Source organism: Acinonyx jubatus, chromosome C1 (genome assembly GCF_027475565.1).
Source record: "Acinonyx jubatus isolate Ajub_Pintada_27869175 chromosome C1, VMU_Ajub_asm_v1.0, whole genome shotgun sequence".
Lineage (NCBI taxonomy): Eukaryota > Metazoa > Chordata > Mammalia > Carnivora > Felidae > Acinonyx > Acinonyx jubatus.
The window spans coordinates 217468284-217494319 of record NC_069381.1 but is presented as its reverse complement, the minus strand read 5'-3'; the positions used below and the strand labels follow the sequence as shown (position 1 = coordinate 217494319).

General features: G+C 49.1%; 2 protein-coding genes across 14 annotated transcripts in view; one reads left to right on the top strand and one right to left on the bottom strand.

Annotated features, from left to right (window-relative positions):
* The window catches only part of SNED1 (sushi, nidogen and EGF like domains 1), an 87675-nt gene that overhangs the window by 31429 nt on the left and 30210 nt on the right, over nucleotides 1-26036 (bottom strand). For 12 of the 13 annotated variants that reach the window (XR_008295679.1, XR_008295678.1, XR_008295680.1 and 9 more), the window contains exons 5-16: nucleotides 24869-24994; nucleotides 24515-24628; nucleotides 22582-22695; nucleotides 22364-22477; nucleotides 14791-14916; nucleotides 14111-14215; nucleotides 13768-13881; nucleotides 13052-13168; nucleotides 7638-7754; nucleotides 7371-7487; nucleotides 7097-7210; nucleotides 6621-6794 (exon numbers count right to left, since the gene is read on the bottom strand). Coding sequence is in view for 10 of the 13 variants with exons in the window: in XM_053216070.1 (XP_053072045.1) it covers nucleotides 6621-6794; nucleotides 7097-7210; nucleotides 7371-7487; nucleotides 7638-7754; nucleotides 13052-13168; nucleotides 13768-13881; nucleotides 14111-14215; nucleotides 14791-14916; nucleotides 22364-22477; nucleotides 22582-22695; nucleotides 24515-24628; nucleotides 24869-24994 (1452 nt within the window). In the remaining 3 variants the exon portion in view is untranslated. The remainder of the gene's footprint in view (nucleotides 1-6620; nucleotides 6795-7096; nucleotides 7211-7370; nucleotides 7488-7637; nucleotides 7755-13051; nucleotides 13169-13767; nucleotides 13882-14110; nucleotides 14216-14790; nucleotides 14917-22363; nucleotides 22478-22581; nucleotides 22696-24514; nucleotides 24629-24868; nucleotides 24995-26036) is intronic. The other variant, XM_053216071.1, reaches the window with a different exon arrangement.
* Nucleotides 1-26036, top strand: part of MTERF4 (mitochondrial transcription termination factor 4) — a 70769-nt gene that overhangs the window by 37002 nt on the left and 7731 nt on the right. The gene's annotated exons all lie outside the window — the stretch shown is intronic.

Here is a 26036-nt window from a genome sequence, read left to right as displayed (position 1 = left end):
TTAGAAAAACATTTAAGTCCTTAATCTGGAATCTTGTGTGTGGTGAAAAGCAGGGGACAATGTAATATTTTTCCAAATGCATAACCATTTTACTCCAGCTGTCAAGAAGACTGTCTCCAATGCTCTTTTAGAAGTTTATAGTTTTAGCTTTTACATTTATGTCTACAATTCATTTCACACATGTAAAAATGTATCATGTTTTTGGTGCTGTTACACACAATATTGTTCATTTTATTTTATTTTCCAAGTGTTCACTGCCAGAATATGAAAATATCAAGGTTCTGTAATGTCGTCCTGTGTCCTGTGACCCACTTGAATTTGCTTATTTGTTCTATAGCTTCTTTTGTAGAATTTCTTGGGATTTCCTATGTGCATGATCATGTCCCCTTCCTTTCCAGTAGACGTGACTTTTATTTCCTTTCCTTGGCTGTGGCACCGTCTGGGAACTCCTGGGCAATGCTGGAAGGAATTGGTGAGACGGACACAGTTGCCTTGTTACTGATGGCAGCCAGATGTCTCCCACCGTGAAGTCCTTTGTTAGCAGTTGGTGTTTCATGGATGCCCTCATCAGGTTCAAGATCTTCCCTTCCACTCTTAGCTTAGTAAGAGTCTTAAACAGTAGTTGAATATTTTGAAATGATTTTTCTGCTTCTATCGAAATGACTATATGGTTTTCTTCTTCCTATCCTAATATGGTGAATTACATTTTTCAAGTATTAAGCCAACCTGTGTTCTTGAGATAACTCCCACTTGGTCATGATATATCATACTTTTTATGTAACACTGGGTTTGATTTAGTAATACTTTGTTAAGATATTTATGCTCATGTTGGTAAGGAATATTAGTCTCTGATTTCATTTTTTAAAATAACCTTTCTGTCTGCTTTTGTATCAAGGCAATACTGGTCTCACAGAATGAATCGAGAAGTACTCTTTCTCCTGTATTTTCTAAAAAAGCTTGTGTAGGGTTAGTATTATTCTTTCCTTCAGTGTTTGTTAGAATTCATCTATGAAGCAATCCAGTCTTGCCATTTCCTTGCAGAAAGGTTTTTAATTATGAATTAAATTTCTTTAGTAGATACAGAGCTATTCGTATTTTTTATTTATTTTTCTGTCATTTCTAGTAATTTGTGTCTTTCAAGGTAGTCCCTTTTCTTTCCCTTGCCAGATACATTGGCCTACTGTCGTTCACAATATCTCTTTGTTGTCCTTTAAATGCTGGTAGGATCCTAAGTGATGACACTTCTTTAATTCTGATATTGCTAATTTTTCGTTTCTATTTCTTGATCAGTATAGCTAGAGGTTTGTCAATTTTATCAAGCCTTTCAAGGAACCACCTTTCAGTTTCATTGGTTTTCTCTGCGTAGGTTTTTTTATAATTACATTTTCAATTGTTGAGATATTAAAATGTAATTGTGTTATAATAATCTATATCCACTAAATATACTACGTTTCCTGTCATTTTCAGTGGTTTGCCTGCAGGTTAAAGACAACCTTATCAGCTACAAATACTGACATTTTACCTCCCTATTTAGTATTCTCATGACTTTAGTTTCTTTTTCTTTATTGCACTGGCTAATACTTGAAATATAATTTTGATGAGGCTTAGTGACAGTGGGCATCCTTGTCCCCAGTTTTAAGAGGAATGCCTATTTAGGATAATGTTTACTTGGGGTTTGAGGAGAAGCATAGTAAAACTGCTTCAGAAGCTAATTTCCTTCCCCCTGTTGGCCGCTCAGTGTGTTTGAGTCAGATCAACAGAAGCACAGCTTTTGAATTCCAGATCCTACCTCTGTATAACAAGGGTCAGGACACTCATTGTTCCACAGCTCTCTCGATGTAACCTGTAGTCCTTCCTCTGTAAAGGTGTGAAGTCTTATAGCTTGGATACACACAGTATGACCAGTCTGGCTGTGCCCAGCCTAAGCACACCTCTCTGTGGGATGATGCACACTTTGGGGGTTATGTGGATTCTGCTCCTTCTCTCTTTTAAGCTTTTCCTCCAGTAAATCCTATATATTTTATACCACATGGCACTGCAGGGGTGTGTGTGTGTGTGTGTGTGTGTGTGTGTGTGTGTGTGTGTGTGTATTATTTTTATCTGGTAAGGAAGTACATTTTTATTCCTTATTTGGTAAGAATTTATTTCATGAATGGGTATCAATTTTGCCAAATGTTTATTATGCACTTATTTAGATACTTACATGCTTTTTCTCCTTCAGTTGGTTAATAGAGCAGGTTTTCCTGATATCGAACTATTCATGGCAACAACCCAGCTTGATAATGGTATGTATAGTCTTCATAGACCATCGAGTTTCTGCATCTATGTCCGTATGTTTAACAGACTCATGGCTTACTTTTTCCCACTGTCCATATCTGGTGTTGGCAACAAGATTATACTGGCCTCATAGAATAGGTTGGCACATACGCTTTATATTCTACTCTCCAGAGAGCCTATATAATGATGCAATGATCTATTGGTTGGCAATTTGGTAGAAGTTACCTATAACATTGTTTGGTTCTGGAGTTTCTTTGTGGGAAGATGCTTTAACTGCTGCTTCAATACCTTTAGACCTTTATAGAATTTTGTAGGGTTTCTACATTTCCTTGAGTCCTTTTTGGTAAGTTATATTTTTCTATGACTATGTCCATTTCTGCTAAGGTTTCAAATTTATTTGTATAGACTGGTTGATAGCATTCTCATTATCTTTTTAATCTCTGTTATATCTGTGGCTATGTAATTTTTTTCATTTATAAGGATTTTTATGTGTGCTCTTTGTTTTTCTTGATCAGTTGATTTAAGTTTGTCCATTTTCATAGGCTTTTCAAAGAACTGATTTTGGTGTTCTCTGTACTTTTGACTTATGTTTCGTTAATTATGGCTCTTGTGTTACCTTTTTCTTTCTACTTTATTTGTATCATTTGTTGTCCTTTTCCTAACTTCTGAACTCAGACATTTAATTCATTAATTTTTGGACTTTTCTTATTGTGGATTTAAAGCTGTAAATTTCTAGGGGTGCCTGGCTGGCTCAGTCAGTAGAGTGCGTACCTCTTGATCTTGGGGTTGTGGGTTTGAGCCCCCACACTGGGTGTAGAGATTACTTAAAAATAAAATCTTAAAAAAAATAAAGCTGTACATTTCCCCCGAAGCACTGCTTTTGCTACATCACACAAGTTTCTATATAGAAAATGATCGTTAATATGCACTTAAAATTTGTAACTGTCCATATTTCCTCTACCGATAAGTTAAAGTATCTTTAAAAATATCTAAACGTGGGGATTTAAAATTTATCTTCTTCTTCTTAATAACGTAATATTTCCTGTGTGTTCAGGGAATGAATTAGTTCAAATTGTTAGCTGTATTATTCAGATCTTCTTTTTGCTTATTGTCTTTTTGGCTTCTTAACCCAAACTAATTGAGGGAGGTGGTTCAAAATTTCCCAGTGTTGAGGTAAATCTGTCAGTTTCTTCGTGCAGTCTGTTAATGTCTGCTTTGTATGTATTGAGACTATTGCATTAGATGCTGGAATGTTTAGAACGATCTTCTTGGTGAATTGAACCAATTATTGGAGGAGACCCTCTCATTCTTAATGATGCTTTCCATCTTACAGTCTATTGTGGCTGATAGTAGTGTAGCTAAACCAGCTTTATTTCTGTATGTGTATTTATGTGATATTTTTTCCATACTTGTACTTTTTTGTTGTTCTTCTGATTTAGGAGTGTCTCATCCAAGAAAGTATAGCTTGTTTCGTTTTGTTCTGTAAAAGATCTGGCAATCTCTTACATGGCAAATTTAGCTCATTCGTATTGACTTGTATTTTTTCTATCATGATCTTAACTGTCACTTTTTTCTGCTTTTTTTTCTATCTCCTTTTAGATAGTGACAGACTTTACTATAGTATGTGATAATTCTCCCTTCTCCTATTGCTTACAGAATATTCTAGGTTTATCTTACTATTTGAATACTATCCCCCCCCCACCCCCCAATACTCTTCTTTGGTCAGCCTCTGAAGCTGTTTTTGTAAGGGTATATTTTTTATTATGCCCTCACATTTGAATAATTTGACTAGATAAAAGTTTTAGGTCTTAAGTTTATTTATGTCAATATTTATCTTGTGGTATTTGCTGAGCTTCTTGGATTTGTGGGTTGACATATTTCTTCATTTTTAGAAAATACTCAGTCATTCTCTCTTCAAATATTTCTTTTGCCTCTTCTGCCCTCTCTTTCTGGGACTCCCAATTGTGTGCTTGTTTGCTCGATATTTCCAAATCAGAGATTTCTTATGCTCTGTTGTTTTTTTAAAAATTCATTTATTGGGGGCACCATTTATTGGTGGCTCAGTCAGTTAAGCGTCTGACTTCGGCTCAGGTCATGATCGTGGGGTTCATGGGTTCGAGCCCCGCGTCGGGCTCTGTGCTGACAGCTGGAGCCTGGAGCTGCTTCAGAATCCGTGTCTCCCTCTCTCTCTGCCCCTCCCCTGCTCGTGCTCTTGTCTCTCTCAAAAATAAATAAGCATTAAAAAATGCTGAAAATTCATTCATAAGTAATTCATAGTTCGTTTTTTCTTCTGATCTTTAGTTTTAATCATTTTGTTGACTTGTCCTTGAGGTCCATGATTTTCTTCCGTTGTATCAATCCTATGGGTGAGCGTATCCAATCAGTCTTCACTTCAGATGTTGCACTTAATTTTGTTACTTTAAGAAGTTTTCTTTATTCTGCTCAAAGAGTGCTGTTCTCTCACTCTTTTGCTTCTCTTGAACGTATTTATAATGGCTTTTTTAAAGTCCTTGTCTGCTAATGCAGACGTGTGGGTCATCCGCAGGCCTGTTTCTTCTTGAGATGATACGTCATAATCTCTCGCTTCTTACACATACTGTGTGCAAGACCAGAGAGCCCGAAGCAGAAAATACCTACCCCGTACCAAGCATGGGCTTGCTCCACTCTGCGCTGGGCAGCTAGGCTGAGGAGCTGATCTCTGATATCCTCAGGAAGTGAGCTGGGCTGGGCCTGGTGCACTGTGCTCGTTAGTGTCAGTCCCCGATTGGCTTTAGATGCTTGAGGGTTGGAACAGGCCTCTCCCTCCAGCTAGACTGGAGACCTCAGCCTTGGGAGAGTATGAGATCTCTCTTTGCTTTCCAGACCAGCTCCTGGCTTCCCGTGCACTTCGTAAAAGTGCCGTGGGGGAGAATTGGCGGGTGCCGAGCACTTGCCCTGCATCTGCGACCCCTGATGCCAGCCCATCATGCTTGCTCACGTAGTAGTCATTGTTTTAAGGATTTTTTCTGTTTGTCTCTGATAATCTTAAATTCGGCTGTAATGCGCTAATGTTCCTCTTTTCTCCTGTTTGATGTTCCAGGCCCGTCAGGCCGTGGGGCTCACCTGTCATTCTGGAAACTGAGCTCCACAGTTGGTCAAACGTTTCCTTGTGTTTTTATTTTTCTCTCATCTTGGACTCCCGTTGCCTCAGTGCTGGCACACCTGCTTCCACCCTCCACAGCGCCTGCATTTTCTCTCTGATCTACACACGCCTCCCTGCTTCTCTGGGGGAAAATTCCTCAAATGGACCTATCAACTCATTAACTTCATCTGTGTCCGTGTGTAAATTGTGACTGTTGTTTCAACTATTAGGGTTCTCCAGTCTTCTTTTTTCCACTTTCTTTTGTTAAAAATGATTTATCGACCCTGTTTTTTTACGACCAGTGCCATGTTCTCTTCTGTATATCTGCCATGCCTATTTCTATGCTCGTCCACCTTCTTTCTTTTGCTCCTAAATATTTGTTGTCTGGACTTTATTGCTGTTATTGTTGGAGAGGGGTGTTCTCCCAGACAGTAACCACCAGCCCCGTGCGCTTGGAAGGATAGGAGGAAAACATAGACACGTGGGGCTAGGCAGCCCCATCCATCCTCCAGAATGCTTCACCTGTGTGGGGTCGCACGGCATGGGCTTTGCAGGGTGCTGGGAGAGAGCGGCACTGTGTGCCACACCCCGCCCCATCTCTGGGTGCTGTCATGGTCCCTGAGCTACTTTGTTTAAAACTCCTTGCTTTGTGAAGATGTGTTAACATCACACAGATTTTCTGATGGACAGAGTTAGGGATGCAGTGGAATACACATGCAGTTGTGTAAGTGACCCCACGCCTGCAGGGGCGTCAGGTAGACGGGGGCCGCCCCAGGCCATGCACCTGGCGCACTCTGGGAGCCTGGAGGTGACGCTGTCTGGAGCGGACCTCCTCCAACAGCTGTGGGTGTCCTGGGGGCCTTGTTCAAAGGAGGGTCTGCTTCCAGGGGGGAGGCCAGGGCCAGAGGCAGGAGATAGGCCCTGAATCCCCAATCTGCCCCTTGAGAACCCTGCCCTGGGGCCACCTCCTGGTCTGAGCTGCTTCATCTGCACAACAGGCATATGAGTTGGACACCTCGCTCTGAGGACAGGGAGGCCCTTAGTGAACAGTCATCAGCGCCTCCACCAGGGTCGTGACCTGACTTTGCAGGGAGGAAGGGGAGGACCAGGGTCAGAACTGTGGCTCCTGTGCTCCTCTGGGTGGCCCCGATGAGGGGGTTGTGGACCTCACCGGTTGAGCCCACCCACCCGTCCACCCTGCCCCGGAGGGCCTGCGGATCACCGTGGCACTGTGGAGGTTCGCTCCAGACGCCCTGTGGCTGGCAGACTCGGACGTGGTTGGGGGAGCTCAGGCTGTAGCCGTGGTCACACTTGTACAGGGCCACCGAGCCCAGCCGAGTGCCGTTAAAACGCAGCGTGGCATGCTTCACCTCCGCTGGGGGGCCGCAGTCCACCTCTGTAAGGACACAGCGGCCCTGTCCTGCACTGAGATTCGTCTGCCGGAGGCCTCTCCGCCGGCTCTGGCCTCTGCCCCACCGGGCCTCAGGGCCTGGGACCCTTCTCCCCTCCCCTCTGCCCTCTGCCCCGCTGGGCCACAGGGCCTAGGACCCTTCTCCCTGCACAGCCCTTCCAGGTGGAAGTGCCTTGACTTCCAGGGCTGGCTGCCCGTCGGATTTTCCTTCTTCCCCCTCCCCTCCTCTGCTCTTTCGGGATTAGGAAGAGATCCCGTCCCTCCACCCCAACCCCCAGCCCTCTCACCCGCCTGGCACCGGCGTCCCATGTACCCTGCTCGGCAGCGGCAGGAGAAGTCTGTGCCTAGGTCCTCACAGGTACCCCCGTTCGAGCAGGGGCTCCGGAAGCAGGGGGACGGGGCTGCAAGGACACAAGGGGTCACCATCACTGGGACCTCCCCGACGGCCTCTAGGCTCCACGGGAGCTCTGCCTCCCACTCCTCCAGAGCGGGGCCACCCCTGCCCACTGGGAGGACATGCTGCCCCAGGTGCCCTGGCCCGCTGGCCTCTACCCGCCTTACCTATCTCACAGTGCCGCCCGGAGAAGCCTGGGGGACAGTCGCACTTGTATTTGCCGATGTAGTGAAAGCAGGTGCCGCCATTGTGACAGGGGCCCGAGGCACATGAGTCTGGCTTCCCTGGAAACGAAGGGGCCCCATCAGAGTCGGGTGTCGGGTGTCCTGCACCCACCGCCCAGCGCCCCTCCCCTGACCCTCCCACACCCCAGAGCTGGTGGGCCTTGGGCCCCCCCAGCCCTTCCAGGCTGACTCCAGCTGGCAGGAGCGCACCGATCTCGCAGTGCCTCCCGGTGAAGCGGTAGGGGCAGCTGCAGTGGTATTCGCTGCCTGCCTCCTTGCACGTGCCCCCGTTCCGGCAGGGCCCTGAGCTGCACAGGCGTGGCCGGGCTGCGTGGGGTGGGGGAGAGAGAGAGAGAGAGACACACACACAGAAGTGGGTGAACAGGGGCCAGCCTCCAGCCCTGCGGCACCCATGATACCCTGCTCACCTCTTCTTGGCCTGCGGGCCCCACGGGCCCAGAAGGCCCAGGCCCTTGGGGGCCCCCTGCCCACCCTTCCTCTCTTTCTGCCCAGGTTCTGGGGCCCACTGGGCCCTTCCTGGTGGAGATCTGGCCCCACAGTGCAGCAGACACTGCAGCCCTGCTTCCTGCAAGGCAGGTGAGTGACAGCCAGCAAGGAGCCCGGTTGCAGCTGATACGACACTGGGATCCACAGCAGTCCATTTTTTTTTTATTTCTTTTTTTTTTTTAATTTAAATTTTAGTTAGTTAAGATACAGTGCAATATTGGTTTCGTGAGGAGAATTCAGTGATTCATCCCTTCATACCACATCCAGGACTCATCCCAAGTGGTCTCCTAATGCCCATCAGCCATCTAGCCCCTCCCCCCACCCTCCTCCTCCGTAACCCTCAGTCTGTTCTCTATCGTTAAGAGTCTCTTATGGTTGACTCTTAAATACAGAGAACAGACTGAGGGTGGATGCGGGGGGGTGGGGGAGAGGGGAGATGGGTGATGGGCATCGAGGGGGGCACTTGTTGGGATGAGCACTGGGTGTTGTATGTAAGCGATGAACCACGGGAATCTACCCCAAAAACCAAGAGCACACTTTACACGCTGTATGCTAGCCAATTTGACAATAAATTATATTGCAAAAAAAAAGGGTCTCTTATGGTTTATTTCCCTCTTTTCTCTTCCCCCCACTTCCTCTGTGTTCATCTGTTTCTAAAATTCCACATAGGATTGAAAGCATATGATATTTGTCTTTCTCTGATTGACTTATTTTACTTAGCATAATACCATCTAGATCCATCCACATTGTTGCAAAGGGCAAGATTTCATTCTTTTTGATGGCTGGGTAATGTTCTATTGTGTATGTGTATATATATCACATGTTCTTCATCCGTTTGTCAATGGACATTTGCATTCTTTCTATAGTTTGGCTATCGGCTATTGTTGATAATGCTGCTATAAAACATTGGGGTGCATGCACCCCTTCGAATTCGTATTCGTGTATCCTTTGGGTAAGTGCCTAATAGGGTAATTGCTAGGTTGTAGGGTAGTTCTAGTTTTAGTTTTTTGAGGAACCTCCACATTGTTTTCCAGAGTGGCTCCCACCAGCAGTGCAAGAGGGTTTCCCTTTCGCTGCATCCTCACCAACACCTGTTGTTTCTTGTGTTGTTAATTTTAGCCATTCTTACAGGTGTGAGGTGGTATCTCATTGTGGTTTTGATTTGTATTTCCCTGACGATGAGTGATGTTGAGCATCTTTTCACGTGTCTGTTGGCCATCCGGATGTCTTCTTTGAGAAAGTGTCTGTTCATGTCTTCTGCCCATTTCTTAACTGGGTTGTTTTTTGGGTGTTGAGTTTGAAGTTCTTTATGGATTTTGGATATTAACCCTTTATCACATATGTCATTTGTAAATATATTCCCCATTCCATAGGCTGCCTTTTAGTTTTGTTGACTGTTTCCTTTGCTGTGCAGAAGCTTTTTATCTTGACCAGGTTCCAACAGTTCATGTTTCCTTTTGTTTCCCTTGTCTCTGGTGATGTGCCTAGCAAGAAGTTGCTCTGGCCAAGGTCAAAGAGGTTGCTGCCTGTGTTCTCCTCTAGGATTTTGATGGTTTTCTGTCTCACATTTAGGTCTTTCATCCACTTTGAATTTATTTTTGTGTATTGTGTAAAAAAGTGGTCCAGTTTCATTCTTCTGTGTGTCACTGTCCAGTTTTCCCAACACCATTTGTTGAAGAGACTGTCTTTTTCCCATTGGATATTCTTTCCTGCTTTGTCGAAGATGAGATGACCATACAGTTGTGGATCCATACTCTGTTCCATTGATCTATGTGTCTGTTTTTATGTCAGTACCATACTGTCTTGATGACTACAGCTTTGTAATACAGCAATTATAATGCTTCTAGTTTTGTTTTTCTTTTTCAGAATTGCTTTGCCTATTCGGCTCTTTTGGTTCCATGCAAATTTTAGGATTGTTTGTTCTAGCTCTGCAAAAAATGCTGAGGATATTTTGACAGGGATTGCATTAAATGTGTAGATTGCTTTGGGTAGTATAGACATTTTAACAATGTTCTTCTAATCCATAAGCATGGAATACTTTCCCATTTCTTTGTGTCTTCTTCAATTCCTTTCATAAGCGTCCTATAGTTTTCAGGGTATGGATCTTTTACCTTCTTGGTTAGGTTTACTCCTATGTGTCTAATTGGTTTTGGTGCAATTATAAATAGGATCAATTTCATGATTTCTTTTTCTGCTGCTTTGCTAATTGGTGTATAGAAACGCGACCAATCTCTGTCTGTCGATTTTATATCCTGCAACTTTGCTGAATTCATGTATTAGTTCTAGCAATTTTTTGATAGTCTTTCGAGTTTTCTACATAGAGTATCATGTCATCTGCAAAATAGTGAAAGTTTGATTTCTTCCTTGCTGATTTGGATGCCTTTTGTTTCTTTCTGTTGTCTGATTGCTGAGGCGAAGCTTTCCAGTACAATGTTAAATAGTAATGGTGAGACTGGACAACACTGTCTTGTTCCTGATGATAGGGGAAAGGCTCTCAGTTGTTCCCCACCGAGGATGATATTATCTGTGGGTCTTTTGTATGTGGCCTTTATGGTATTTGAGGTATATTCCATCTCTCCCTACTTTGTTGAGAGTTTTTATCAAGAATGGAGGCTATGTTTTGTCAAATGCTTTTTCTGCATCTATTGACAGGATCATAGGGTTCTTATCCTTTCTTTTATTAACGTGGTGTATCATGTTGCACCAACATGATATTTGTAGATATTGCACCAACGCTGCAGCCCAGGAATAAATCCCATTTGATCATGGTGAATACTTCTTTTAATGTACTCTTAAATTCAGTTTGCCAGTATCTTGTTGAGAATTTTTGCATCCATGGTCATCAGAAATATTGGCCTATAAGTCTCCTTTTTAGTGGAGTCTTTGGTTTTGGAATCAAGGTAATACTGGCTTCATGGAATGAGTTTGGAGGCTTTCCTTCCATTTGTATTTTTTGGAACAGTTTGTGAAGAGTAGGTATTAATTCTTCTTTAAGTGTCTGTTAGTGGGACGGCTGGGTGGGTCAGTTGGTTAAGTATCCGACTTCGGCTCAGGTCATGATCTCGTGGTTTGTGGGTTTGAGCCCGTGTCTGGCTCTGTGCTGACAGCTCAGAGCCTGGAGCCTGCTTCAGATTCTGTGTCTCCTTCTCCCTCTCAAAAATAAATACACATTCAAATAATTTAAATGTCTAGTAAAATTCCCTGGGAAGCCATCTAGCCCAGGACTTTTGTTTGTTTGGAGATTTTTTGTTTGTTTGTTTGGAGATTTTTGATTATAGATTCAATTTCTTTGCTGGTTATGGGCCTGTTCAAATATTCCATTTCTTCTTGTTTGAGTTTTAGTAGTTGTGAGTTTCTAGGAATTTGTCCATTTCTTCCAGATTGCCCAGTTTGTTGGCATATAATTTTTCATAGTATTCTCTTATAATTGTTTGTATTTCTGTGGTGTTGGTTGTAATCTCTCCCCTTTCATTCATGATTTTATCTATTTGGGTACAGTCTGGACAGGGGTTTATTAACTTTGTTTATTCTTTCAGAGAACCAGCTCTTGGTTTCATTGATCTGTTCTGCTGTTTTGTTTGTTTCTATATTGTTTACTTCTGCTCTAATCTTTATTATTTCCCTTCTTCTGCTGGCTGTGGGCTTTATTTGCTCCTCCTTTTCTAGTTCCTCTAGGTGTAAGTTTTGCTTGTGTATTTGGAACCTTTCTCACTTCTTGAGATAGGCCTGAATCACAGCAGTCCATTTTGGTTTTTGTTTTCTGTGCCTGTTCTGGCACGGACGCATGTTCTCTGGCTCCCAACAGCTTCCCAGGGCCCCGAGGGGCTCACATGCCCATGCCTGCGCTTGAGGCGTCCACGATTTACAGATGTGAATCGGATGGCACGTTGGTCCCTCCACCCTGAGGAATGGCACCTTCACAGGCCCCGGGAGGAGTTAGAGCCTCAGCTTCCTTCACTTTTTTGGGAAAAGTGTGCAGCAGGAGGGGGGCCTGCCCGCCGCACTCAGCCCTTCTCTCCCCACCACCCCACACCTTGCACGGCCTCACAGGCTGCATGCCCAGATTCCAGCCACCCCACCCCTGAGAGCAGCCACCCCACATCCCCACTTTGGGGCGCCTTTGTCAAAGGCACAGGACCTCAACTGCACGTGCAGAGGGCTGAGCCCGGGGGCTTCCCTTTGGAAATTCCCTCCTCCTCCTACAGGGGTGGCCAAAGCTGTGGGGGTTCCGTGGGTCAGAGTGGCAAGGACCTGCCCTCGGGGCCCCCTTGAGAGCAGAAGAGACTTCCAGGTAGAGCCACCGAGGCCTCTGTTCGGACAGTTGAGGGCAGCAGGAGGCCTAGAGGGCTGTGTGTGGCCCAAGCACTGAGCACCGGGACAGAGGCCCCGGGCAGGCCCGGCTCTGACCGAGGGGTACCGCTGTACAGCCCTGAGCTTGGCTTCTGCCTGCACGGAAAGGACAGTCCAGGTTGGGCACGGGCAAGGACAGCAATGCCTGCCACGTTCTTTTTTGTTTATTGTGAGGGAGAGAGAGAGGGAGAGAGAGAACGAGCAGGGGAGAGGGCCAGAGAGGATCCTAAGCAGGCTCCGTGCCGCCAGCACAGAGCCCAACATGGGGCTTGAACTCATGAACCGTGAGATCATGGCCTGAGCCGAAATCAAGAGTCCCACACTCAACCGACTGAGCCACCCAGATGCCCCACCCACCATGTTCTTATACAACTCTTATGTGTTCTTATGTGCTCTTAAGTGGCTAAATGTTGACATTTCCCAGGTTCAGTTAGACTTAATAAAGTCCTAATTAAATTAAAAAAATCAAGGATTCTAAAATCCATTCAAAAAAATGCCGAGCAGGAAAGGAAAACCAGGGAGTGGCCAGGAGGCCACGGAGTAGAACTACGAACTAAATAAGCAACACTTGGGTGGGGAGATGGTGCTGGCATGAAACACTGAGTGTGAGTGACCAAGATGATTCAGGGTGAGCAGGGCCTCTGTGCCTTGTCCTGCCCTCCGGCCCCTCCCCCGCCCTCCTATCCCCTGCCCTCCCACCCCTCCCCTGCCCTCCTATCCCCTGCCCTCCCACCCCTCCCCTGCCCTCCTATCCCTGCCCTCCCCACCTTTCTCGCAGTGCCTGCCATGGAACCCTCGGGGGCACTCGCAAGTGTAGGAGTCCTCATGGGCGTCACAGGAGCCTCCGTTGAAGCAGGGGTCCGAGTCACAGGGTGATGGCAGTGCTGAGGGGACAGAGGGTGGTCACCCTGACTTCCCAGCTGGAACCGAGGCCACTTAAAATATACAATTTGTGGGATTGTGGGGTGGGGGGTCTTAATTCTTTACACCAGCCTCTAAGGCCCTTCCCTGGAAATTCTTTTATTCTCAAATTTTCCAGAATTCATCCTACCTCTTGTATGAGCTAGGACGAGCTGTGGTACGTAGATGTTTCTATACGAGCACCACCATCGTCATCACGTGTAATTATACGTTACGTAGGTAAGCCATGACTTCTCTGTATACCAACACATACACAGGAGTAAGTATTTAATCACACATACTGAATTAGGCTCGTGTGAAGGATTTTCATAGCCGAGCCAGGGGCTCAGGGAAGAGCTCGCAAGCATCTAGACATGACTTTCCAGCTGTGAACTTCTGGCGGTGGAGGGGGTGGACGCCTGGCCCAGACTACAGAAGGTGACATGGTAGGGGGTGGCATCACACACAGGGCCTCTGGTGGCCTGTAGGGAAGCCCCGGCCTCCGCTTGCTGTGCCCCCACTCCTCCTCCTAACACTGCCCCCCCCCCACCACCCCGTGCCGGTAGCCCCGCCCCCAGCTCACAGTGGCTGACGTTGTGGTCAGTGTGGCAGACGCAGAGGTAGCTCCCCCCGTACTCCATGCAGTAGCCCCCGTCCGGGCACTGCGTGTTCATGTTGCAGGGCGTGGCTGTGACTTCTGCAGGGAAGGAAGAGGCCCGTGTGTTTCCCTGGGGACTTGGAGTCTTGGGAAGGAGCAGGTGGCCAGCCCCACACCCTGGGGTGGGAGCGGGGGATCACGGGACCCCTAGTTAAGGGTCTGGGTCTATGCTGTGGGCCCAGACCCAAGCCACCACCTATCCTCTGGTTTGGGGGACTTTTAGGGGCAAGGCGGAAAGGGTGCCCCCGCCACAGCCCTGGGCACTTACCAAATTCACAGAGGAGCCCAAAGAACCCTGGGGGACACTGGCAGAGGGTGGTGTTGGCCTCTAGGCATCTGCCACCATTGCGGCACCCACAGTGCTCAGGGGTTCCTGCCGTAGACAAAGGGAGGGAAGAGCCTCCAATGTGGGAGTGCTGGAAGGCAGAGGCCTCCCCTGCACCTGCCTCCCTCCTGCGCCTGAGCCTCCCCTGCACCTGACAACACCTGTGCACCTGACTCTCTCCTAAGCCTGACCCTCCCCTGCGCCTGACTCCCTCCTGCTCTTGACCCTCCCCCCTCCCCTGCACCTCACCCTCCCCTGAGCCTGACCCTCTCCTGCACCTGACTCCCTCCTGCGCCTGACACACCTGGGCAACTGACTCTCTCCTAAGCCTGACCCACCCCTGCACTTGACTCCCCCTGTGCCTGACCCGCTCCTGCACCTGACCCCCTCCTATGCCTGACCCTCCCCTGTTCCCACGAGTGCTGCTGTGTACACACACACACACACACTCTCTCTCTCTCTCTCTCTCTCTCTCTCTCTCTCTCCCTCCCTCCCTCTCTCTCTTTCCCTCCCCCCACCCCCTCGTGGGTGTTTGCATGCACACTTACCTGACTCCCTGCATACACTACCACAGGAGGACCTTGCCCTGAACCACAGCCCCGGCAGCCCCAGCCCAGACTCACTCTCCCTGCAGTCGAGGCCAGTGAAGCCCTGGGGGCATTCGCACACGTAGCCCTCCTCTGCATCCACACAGGTGCCCCCGTTCTGGCAAGGGGCTGAGAGGCAGGGGTCGGGCACTGGGTGGCTTCCTGCAAGAAAGACAGAAGTCACCAGAGGCCACACGGAGAGCACGGGGCGGGGTGGGGTGGGGTGGGGAGTGAGGCCAAGGGCCTCCTTGCTCGGGCCCCACAGTGCTCAGGTCTCAGGTCTCAGATTTGAGTCTGAGGCTCACTTTCTGGAAACTGCTTTCTAGCTGCCTGTCACCGTCTGAGCCCCCTCTGTGGGGAGCAGAAGGGGAAGCAAGAGTAAGCGCCCCATGATGTGCACAGCTAAGGCCAGAGGCTCTAAACAAATGTTTCTAATCACACATTTCTGTTAGTAACATGGTTGGGATTTTCCACATACAGTTTTTGTTGATTTCTAGTTTAACTACTGTAATCAGAGAACACAGTCCTTTCCAACTGACTGAACTTTATTTTTTTTTAATTTTTGTTTCAATTTTAGTTGACAAGCAGTGCAATATTTGTTTCAGGAGTAGAACCTAGTGATTCATCCCTTGCATACAACACCCAGTGCTTATTCAAGTGCCCTCCTTAGTACCCATCTGCCATCTAGCCCACTCCCCACCCATCTCCTTCCATCAGCCCTCAGTTTGTTCTCTATCGTTAAGAGTCTGTTGTGGTTTGTTTCCCTCTCTTCTCTTCCCCCCCTCTTCCTGTACATTCATCTGTTTTGTTTCTTAAATTCCAGATGAGTGAAATCACTTGGTATTTGTCTTTCTCTGATTGACTTATTTCACTTAGCGCGATACACTCTCGCTCCATCCATGTCTTTGCAAATGGCAAAATTTCCTTCTTTTTGATGGCTGAGTAATATTCCATTGTCTACATATACCGTATCTTCTTTACCTAGTCATCAGTCGATGGACATTTGGGCTCTCTCCATAGCTTGGATATTGTTGATAGTGCCGCTATAAACATTGGGGTACATGTGCCCCTTCCAATCAGCATTTTTGTATCCTTTGGGCAAATACCTAGTAGTGCGATTGCTAGATTATGGGGTGAGATTTATTTTGTGTCCTACGGGATGGTCTGTCATAGTGAGTGCTCCATGAGCACTTGGAAAGGATGTGGGGGTTTGTAAATGTCACTTAGGTCAGGTGGTCCGATGGTGCTATTCACATCTTTGAGGTCCATACTGATTTCTGTGAATCACTGAGAGTGGCATATTGGAGCCACCCCGGTAGTTATGGATCTATTTCTCCTTGCTTTCGCTTCCTTTGTCCTGATACGTATTCAGCGTTCACGGGTGCAAGTACATTACAGATGCTCTGCCTTTTTGATGGGTTGACACCTTTGGCATAAAAGAGCCATCTGTCTCCGGCAGTATTCCTTACTCTAGAGTTTAATCTGTTTGATATGGAGATAGCCACCCCAGCTTCTCTCGATCAGTGTTTGCCAACCTGTTGCTTTTCATTGTTTACATGTTTGATTTCTTCATGTGGTTCAGAATTTATCTTTTAAGTAACATATGGTACAGTTGGCTTTTGCTCGATGTCAACTTTTAACACACGTACAGATCTGTGTTGCCCCCACCACAATGAGGACACTGAGTACTCCGTCATCTCAAGTGCTTCCTTGTTCTGTCTTTTCAGGGTCACAGACTCCCTCCCTTCCTGAGCCCCTGGCAACTACTGATCTGTTCATCACCACAGTTTTGTCTAAGAATGAGAGAAGTGGAAGATTACGTATGAACAGTATGTGATCTTTTGAGACTGGCATCTTTCACTCAGCATCAAGCCTCCAAGATCTGTCTCAGTTGTATGATCAGCAATCAGGTATTCCATGAACGGGGAAGGACATTTGGATTCCTAGGTTTTTGTGATTATAAATAGACACGCTATGAACATTTGTGTATTTTGTGTGAACATAGTTGTTATTTCTTTAGGGTTAATAGCTAGGAATGGGATTGCTGGGTCATATTATAAGTGCACGTTTAACTTTATGAAACACTGCGAGGCTGTTTCCACAGTGGCTAAACCATTTGGCATCACCACCCAACATACGCAGGAGTTCCTATAGTTCTGTGTCCTCACCAGTCAGCACTTTTTCTCGTAGCCATTCTGATAGCTTTGTGGTGGTACCTCATCGTGGCTTTAATTTGCAATTCACCAATGGCTAATGATAATGACAGATCACCACGTTTGTTCATGTGCTTCTTTGCCTTCTGGGCATCCTTTATGGTTAAATGTCTTGTTCAGGTCTTTTGCCCATTTTGTGATTGGTTGGCTGTTTGGTCACAGTTGAGCATGGAGAGTTCTTTATGTGTTCCAGACACCACTCCTTTGTCAGACAGGACTTCTTGAAGCATGCAGCTTGTCTCCTCATTCTCTGGACCGTGTCTTTCACAGAGAAGTGTGTTTCATTCTGATGAAGACCACTGTTTCTGTCTTTCTCTGCTGGGATACGCTTTTGCTGTCTTACCTAAGAACCTTCATCTAACCCTAGGTCACAGAGATTTTCGTCCTATGTTTTCTTCTAGGAATATAATGGTTTCAGGTTTTCCATTCAGGTCTATGATTCATTCTGACCTAATCTTGTATAAGGTGTGAGGTTGAAGCTGAAGTTCATTTTTTGCACAAGAATGTCTAATTGTTCTGATACCGTGTGTGGAAAAGATAATCCTTTCTCCACTGAATTGCTTTCATACCTTTTAAAAAACTTGGCCATATATGTGTGGGTCTTCTTCTGGATCCTGTCTTCCATTCCAGGGATGTATGTGTCAATCCCTTTGCTAATACCACAGGGTCTTAATCACTGTAGCTTTATAGTTAAGTCTTAACACTAGGTAGTGTGATTCTTCAACATTTATTCTTTTCCAAAATTGTTTTGGCTGTCTTAATTCCTTTGTCTTTTCATATAAATTTTAGGACCAGCTTATGCATAGCTACAAAACTCTGCTGAGACTTTGGTTGGAATCATGTTAAATCTATAGATCACCTTGGGGAGGACTGACATATTTACTATGTTGAGTCTCCCAATCCACGAACATGGGATGTCCCTCCATTTCCTTAGATCTTCAGTTTCTCTCACCAGAATTTTGTGGTGTTCAGCATACAAGTCCTGTATGTGTTTTGTCAGATTTATGCCTAAGTCTTTCAATTTGGGAGAAGCTATTATAAATGGTATTGTTTTTAACATTTTCGATCGGATTGCCCAACTTAAGGAGCTCTGGAATTCAGAAGTGATTATGGGGTTGCTGAACCCAGATCCCCCTCTCTGCAATCTCCCCATAGTTCCCAGTGTTCTGGGGCGACCCCTGAGTCCTCTGGCAAGAAATCTGGGGCTTTTATTGACCCCATTCTGCTACTTCCATCCTGTGAGTGCGCTCTCAAGTCTGGGCCAAGTGGTGGGTGGACAGAGAAAAATAAAAGCAATGGAAGTTGCCCATCCTTGTGGAGTCATAGGACCTCCAGGTGGAGAGGAAGTTTCCTCCTGTCAGTTTGGACCCCTGAGGGATCCCACCCCCACCCATTGCTGCTGTTGTTGGCCCTGCTTCTCGTGTCCGACTAGTGCCTACTCCTGGAGCTCTTTCTGTCCATCTGATGCTCATTTGTGGCCCGGGAGATGCTTTGAGTCCAGGCAGGGGAGGCACCAGAGGAAAAAAATGGTAAATTCACCACTGGTTCTGTGGTGCTTCGAAGCTGGGTCCTCTTCCCCAGTCCGCCTGCTATTATTTATTTTTCCGAGTCCTCAGAGAGCTACTCCACGCATTCTGTCCAGGATTTATGGCTGCATCCAGTGGGAGAAACAGGGCACAGCATGCTTACTCCATCTTACCCAAAACCAGAAACCCACTCCACTACTTTCAAATTATCTGTGTCTTTATATTTATAGTAGGTTTCTTGTAGACAGTATCTAGTCGGGTCTTGCTTTTCAATTCAGTTTTACAACATCTGCTTTTTAAGTGGTGTGTGTACCCATGTCACACGTTAACAGAACTAGCAGTATGATCAAACCTGCCATCGTGCTGGTGGTTGTGACCTGTTCCATGTATTTCTTACTCCTTTTTTTCTTCTTTCCTGCCTTCTGGACTGAGTATTTTTAGGATTCCGTTTTATTTCCACCACTGTTTTATTTATTTTTTTTAAGTTTATTTATTTTGAGGGGGGAGAGGCAGAGAGAGAGAGGGAGAGAGAGAGAATCCCAAGCAGGGTCTGCACAGGCAGAAATGTTAAAGGAAATTGCTTAGATTAAAGAAAAATGGTACCAGATGAACATCCGGATCTACACAAATGAATGAAGGGCTCTGGAAACGCTAACTATGTGGGTAAATGTACAAGCATACCTCGTTTTACTGGGCTTCACTGATACTGTGTTCTTTACAAATTGAAAGTTTGTAGCAACCCTGCACCAAGCAAGTCCCTGGGGCCATTTTTCTAATCACATTTGTTCACTTTATGTCTCTGTGCCACATTTTGGTAAGTTTGCGGTATTTCAAAATTTTAAATTGCGATTATATTTGTTATGGTGACCTGTGATCAGTGCTTATAACTCACTAAAAGCTCAGATGATGGTTACCATTTTTTAGCAAAGTAGGTTTTTTAAAAAATATTTTTAATGTTTATTTATTTTTGAGAGAGAGAGACAGAGCGTGAGCAGGGGAGAGACAGAGAGAGAGGGAGACAAATAATCCGAAGCAGGCTCCAGGCTCTGAGCTGTCAGCACAGAGCCCGACGTGGGGCTCGAACCCACAAACTGCGAGATCATGACCTGAGCCAAAGTCAGATGCTTAACCGACTGAACCCCCCAGGCACCCCTAGCAAAGTAGTTTTTAATCAAGGTGTGTATATTTTCTTAGATGTGATGCTGTTACACACTTAATAGACTGCAGTGTAATGTTAACATAACTTTTATAGGCACTGGGAAACCAGAAAATTCATTTGACTCCCTTTATTGCCATATCCATGTTATTATAGTGGTCTGGAACTGAACCCACAGTATCTCCAAGGTATAATTGTAAAATACTTCTCTTCTTTTTAATCTCTTCAAAGATAATTTTAACACAAAAAATAAAAGTATGTTTTGGGCTTTGTAGCATTTATAGAAATAAATGTATGACCTTAATAGCTTAAAGCAGAGTGTGCAAGCTTTTCCTGTGAAGCACCAGATACTAGTATTTTTGGCTTTAAGAGCCATGTGACCACAGATATTCAACTTGCCAGTGTAATGCAAAAGCAGCCAGCCATAGACATACATGAATGAATGGGCATGGCTGTGTTCCAATAAAACTTTATTTTTTAAAATGGGTGGCAGGCGGGGTGCCTACGTGGCTCAGTCGCTTAAACATCTGACTCTTGGTTTTGGCTCAGGTCATGATCTTGCGGTTCATGAGTTTGAGCCCTGTGTCGGGCTCCATGCTGACCCCGCAGAGCCCGCTTGGGATTCTCTCTCTTCCCCCGGACCTTTCTCCCCTTCTCTGCCCCTCCCCACCTCTTTCAAAATAAATAAATAAACTTAAAAAAAAAACCCATTTCTTATAGATCAGATACGCCGGTGCTGAATAATTCTGTTTTTGCTGTCTGACAGATCTTTACTTCATGTTTGAGAGACAGTTTTTCTGTGTATACACTGCTAGGGGGACGGCCCGCTGTCTTGAGGCTGGCACTGCTTCTGATGAGAAGTCTTTACCATTCTTGTTTCTCTTTGTCCTGTGTCTGGTCTTTGTCCTCTGGCTGCATTTCAGATTTTCTCTGCTACTTGTTCTCAGCAATTTGATTATGATGTGCTTTGTGTGATTTTCTTCATGCTTTTCTTGGATACGTGGGTTTTAATTTTCATCCAACTTAGAAAATACGTGGCTATTATTTCCCCAATCTTTTTCTGTGCCCCTGCAGCCCCTTCATCTTTCTGGGCCCCGCATGTGTAGACCCTAAACTGCCTGGTGTGTGTCACACGGGTCACTGAAGACTCGGCCTTGGTCGCAGTCTCTCTCCTTCCCGTGCTGCCTGTTGGGTCGTTTCTTCCAGTGCACGGATCTTCCCTTCTGCAGTGTCTAACCTGTGGTTAATATGTCCAGTGTGTTTTTAATACAGCTCATCCTCAGAGCTGCTTCTCACATCTCCTCCAACGTCCTGCTTAGTAGCTCCATCCCTTGTGGAGTTCTCCCCACAGACTACAACCACCAAGCTCGAGTCCCAGTCTCCGAGACTCCGAGACTCCGGGCAACCGCTGGAGCCTGGATCCCTTGCTGCAAGGGGCCGGGGGGCTTCCTGCAGGCAGACTCGGGGCAGTCGTGGGGTGTACTGCACTTCAGTCCCTCCTCGCAGGGGAACAGTCCCAGGACGTCTGTTGTCCAGAGGCCAAATATAGTTGTTTCGTGTATCTTGTCCGGTTTTCCAGTCGTGGACGGTGAGGGAAATTCCCTTGGCCAGAAGCAGAAGAGTGGATACTGCTTTTTAAAATTACCTCCACCTTTTGGTCACCTTCCTGTTGAATCTGATTAGGACGTGAAGGCTGGCATCTTGCAGCGTGACCGATGAGCGTACATTAGGGATGGAGGTTCTGTCCTTCCTCGTTATTTGCTTGTATTTGCGTTATTCTTCCCATACCGAATGTGGTTTCTTTGCGAAATCTTTTAAAATCAGTAATCTGTTTTCTGACATGAGTTTAGTTAAATACACAGATATTTAGATAATAATCTGGGCAAGGTGAGCTGGGACCCCTCACAGTGATTTTAAGCAACCAGACAGATAAGATTGCTGCCCTCCCCTCCTCCCCTCTGCACTGCAGAGCCTCACCCTGTCCTCAGGACGTGGCCCGTCCTATGTGTGGCCGTCTGACCAAAGACTGATGGAGGGCATAGCATCCACCTACATCTTACTTGTGGGCAAAATGTCATTTCCTTCTTAAGTTTTTAGACTCCAAGGAAACCTGACAAGCTTGTCTTGGGCCCCCTGGGGAGCAGCTGCCCATGCCGTGCACACTGCTCTCGTTGGCACAGTGGCTGAGCAAGACCTTTGGAGGTCAGAGCAATGTCAGACGCTGACAGCCTGGATTTATTCTGTGGGTTGTAAAATCTGGTTGTTTTTTACATTGATCTACCAAGTCGTAATCAGCATTTAAAACAATGGGAAATAGAAACCAGCAAATTCATCACATGTAGTAAAGATCAGTTTTCTTTCTGACTCCCGTCGCCCATTCCCTTGCACGGTGAGCGGTCTGGAGTCGGAAAGAAGGATGTGAAAAAGCCAAGAATCTCCTGAGCTGGAGGAGGGGCCTTGAGGGTGTGGCCATCTTTCCCTGCATGTTACAGATGGACATGGGGACTGGAGAGGACCCCGCACGGCATGTGGGCGGCAGAGTCGGGGCCACAACGGCAGCTCTGGGGACAGGCTGGCACAGGCAGGCTGGGGAGGTGACCCTCCCCACCCCAGACCACAGTGGAGCCGATCTGGACAGTGAGGTAAAGGGGCCGGGTGCCCGCGCTGGACCGCCGTCGCTGTGGGGCCCGGGGGCTGTGGGCACGTGCCCTTACCTGTCTCGCAGCGAGGTCCCGCGAACGGCTCTGAGCACAGGCAGGTGAAATTCCCCACGAGGTCCACACACGAGCCTCCGTTCAGGCACGGGCCCGAGGCACATTCGTCCACATCTGTGGGCAGAGGAGGTGGGAGCTTGCTCGAGCCAGCCTTTGGCTCCCTGGCACCTGGTCTGGCCGGGCGGGAGCCTCTCCCTTCCCCCAGGCAGGCCACTCACCCGTCTCGCAGGCCGTGCCCGTGTAGCCGGCCTGGCACAGGCACACCGCCGAGCCGCTCTCCGCCTGGCACCGGCCGCCGTTCTCACACTCTCTGGTGTCACATGGAGACAGTGCTGCACGTGCAGAGGGGGGAAGGTGTCGGACCCCTCGCTGTGGCCGCGGGGGCGGGAGGGAGTCCCGTGGAGCCCCACTCTGCAGGCGGCTCTGGAGGGTGTTGGCTGTGGAGGGCCTGGCCCGGACGGTCCCCACCCATCGGCCTCGAGCTCGTCTGCGCCGGGGTTGTGGCAGCAGATCTGGGGTGGAAGGAGGCTGTGCGCGCTGGTGGGGGGCGCAGGGGTGACCGGGCCCAGGTTCCACCCTCTCTGTGGTTGTTCTTCTCAGTTGCCAGCACAGAGTGGGATTCTGGGGCACTGGCTGGAGGGATTCCTCTGGGCCAGAGCCTTGAAGGGGTGCAGCGGGCAGGGAGAATGGCCCTTAGGGGAAGGGGCGGGGGGGGGGGGGGAGGAGGCGTGTCTTGCCGCAGGGCTGGGCGCAGAGGCTGTCAGCCCCCACCAGGTGGGGGTGAGCCGAGGTGGCGCCTGTTCCTGGCCACCTCCACCCAGCGTGCTGGCCTCTCAGACTCCCTGGTGGCTGCTGGCCCCTGAGCTCTGGTGGCTGAGCCGGGGGTGGGGGGACACTGCCTTCCCTCAGCCATGACACATGTCCTGATGACAGCGCATTCCCCAAACGACTCAGTGTGGGCGCCAAACGCATCGGGAGCACGTGGCCCTCCCGGGCCTCGTGGGGGACAGTGGGAGGAAGGAGACGGCGGTGTGGAGGGGCTCTGCTGGCTGACGGCACCAGATGACCCCCGTCTCCCGGACCCTGACTCCACCAGAGAGCAGGGCTGGGCACCCGTGGGGAGGGGAGGCTCATGGTGAACAGCACAGGTGTCCCTGTCTGGACGCTGCTGGGTGTCCCTGCTGTCGTGTGCCCTGGTGGCTGAGGTGGGTCCTGAGACCAGCGAGTGTCGGTGGGGACCTGGGACTCGTCGGTGTCCCCGTCTTGGCCGTGAGGAATCTGAGGCACGGGGCCACCGGCTCCAGCCCCAGGCCCTCCGAGGGGCCTCCCTGGACCCAGACACGTGTATGTGCACTGGAGTCACAGACCTTGAAACATTCCTTGTGGCTATAAGCCTCCCTGAAAAATGGATCTTCTTCTATAGGGGAATGGGTGTGTGGTCCAGCCCAGGAGCGTTAGGGATCACGGTGCTTTGATCTTAAGAGGCTCTTTTTCTTGGGCTCCCCTAGCAGCTTCCCACAGTGAGACTGGGGGTGGAAGTGGGGGCCCCCCTTCCGGCACCAGGTAGGCAAAGGGCCAGGGTGAAGGGACCCCAGAGAGGTGTTGGAGGAAGGGCAGGGGGTGGTGTTTGGAAGGAGGGAGGCAGGTGGGGTGCAGCAACAAGGAGGTCTCAAGAAGGACCCCAACCCTCGCCTGTGAGACCTGGGGGCCTCCCCTTCTGTTGGGGGCTGTTGGGGTTTGGGGTCCTGGGGGTACAGAGAGGAAGAGGGTGGGGGGTTGTGCCCTTCTGCACCCCACAGCTGGCCTGTCTGACCTCAGGAGGCCCCACATTCGCCCCAAGCCAGTCCAGAGCTGAGAGGCAAGTGATGGTGTGTAGCACCTGGGGCGGCCCTCGTGCAGGCCCTGTGGCCCGGCTGGAACCGGGCACCGACTGCTCCAACGTGTCATCCCTGGTGTGCGCACCAGGGCCCAGGAGGCGCTCTGGATTTGCCTCTCGAGTCTCCGCTCCTGCCCCCACGAGCCTCGGGGCTGCCCGAGTCTACCGCTGAGCCCTCCGCGGATGCCGACCCGGTGCCCCCACCGGGCTGACCACGTGTCCCTGGCCGGGCAGGACCACTCGGGGTGCCCTGCAGCTGCTGGCGTTCCTCTCACCTGTCTCACAGGTGGGCCCCCCGAAGCCGGCTGGGCATCGGCAGCTGAAGCTGTTGATGCCGTGTGTGCAGGTCCCGCCGTTCTGACATGGATGGGAAGCACATTCGTTAACATCTGAAAAACAGGGCCGGCTGGGGCCTCAGTGGACGAAGCCAGGTTGGGGAGACTCTGCCCGGATGCCCTCCCGGCCTCGCTTCAGCGGGGGTCGGCTCAGACGGGGCAGCCGTAGCCCTGCCTGCCATGCTCTCTGTCAGGGAGCCTCTGTGTGGTCCCCCTCCATCGCCCACACTGTGGGGACAGACACACTGACCTTGGGCTCTTGGGGCCCCTGGCTGTGCTGCAGTGCAAACTCACCCAGGTGACACCGCCTCCCGGTGAAGCCTGAGAGGCAGGAGCAGCTGTAGGAGGGGTTGCCCGTGATGCAGTCGTCAATGCACTTGCCGCCGTTGAGGCAGGGACGCAGGGCCAGGCACACGGAGGCTGTGGACACAGGAGGGAGCCGAGCCGTCCCTTCCCTCCCCTGACCCAAAGGGCCCGTCTCTGAAGGATCACCAGTGGTCTGCTGGCCACCCAGCATCCACGATTCACTTCCCAGGTCTCCCAGGGTGCCCAGTGCACCTGCCGTCTGTCCTGCTGACATTTAGATTCCTACGCTGTGACTCTGGCTTTCCCTGGAGGCCAGGCTTTCCCAGAATCCTTTAAGCCCACAGCACTTCCTATCTCTTTAATGCATCACCTTGTCTGAGGAACTAACAAGGTTCAAGACCCAAGGGTGCCTAGCGACACAGGAAGGTGTGCGGGCATGAGTGAGCCTGATGAGAAGGACGTCTGCAGGTGTGGATGAGGGGGACCCACCCCTGTGGGAGCCAGAGGTGGTGGGCGGGGGTCCCTCGGGCCCTTCTGAGGGGATGCAGTCTGCTCCCAGGGCCGCCCCGATAGTTACGGAAACGCACGCCCAGCTGCCCTCCGGGTCTCCCCGCGTGAAACAGGAGGGCCACACTCAGGGCTGTTGAAGTCAGGGTTTCGCACATCATGGCCTCCTGGCCAGGGGGTCTCCAGCGGTCCCCGAGGGCCACCCGACCCCATGCCTGGGCCTCGCAGGACGCGCAGCCCACAGAGCTCAGCTCGGGGGCCGTACCCCTCTGGAGAAGTAGGGCCACTGAAATCTGCGATGAAGAAGCACAGCTTGGCATGTAACTAGAGCACCCCCAGGTCTCGGATCTCCTGTTACTAGGAGGGCCCCGGGAGATCTGGCGTGGTATGAAGGAGAGCAAGCGGGGGACACTCCCGTAAGGACCTCGTGGCCCAGAACACCGTCAGAGCTAAGGGTATCTTTCGGACGGCCCCCGCCCCTCACCCGTACCCCTCCTCCGTTCACTCGGTCACACTGTCACTCTGCCGGCCATTGTGTGGTGGCTGTGTCCACCAGCCGTTTCTGGACCGGCCTTCCTCAAGAGTGAGCCTTCCAACGGTGGAGGCGCTGCCTCTCGCGTGTGAACTGACCCTCCCGTCCCGGCACGTC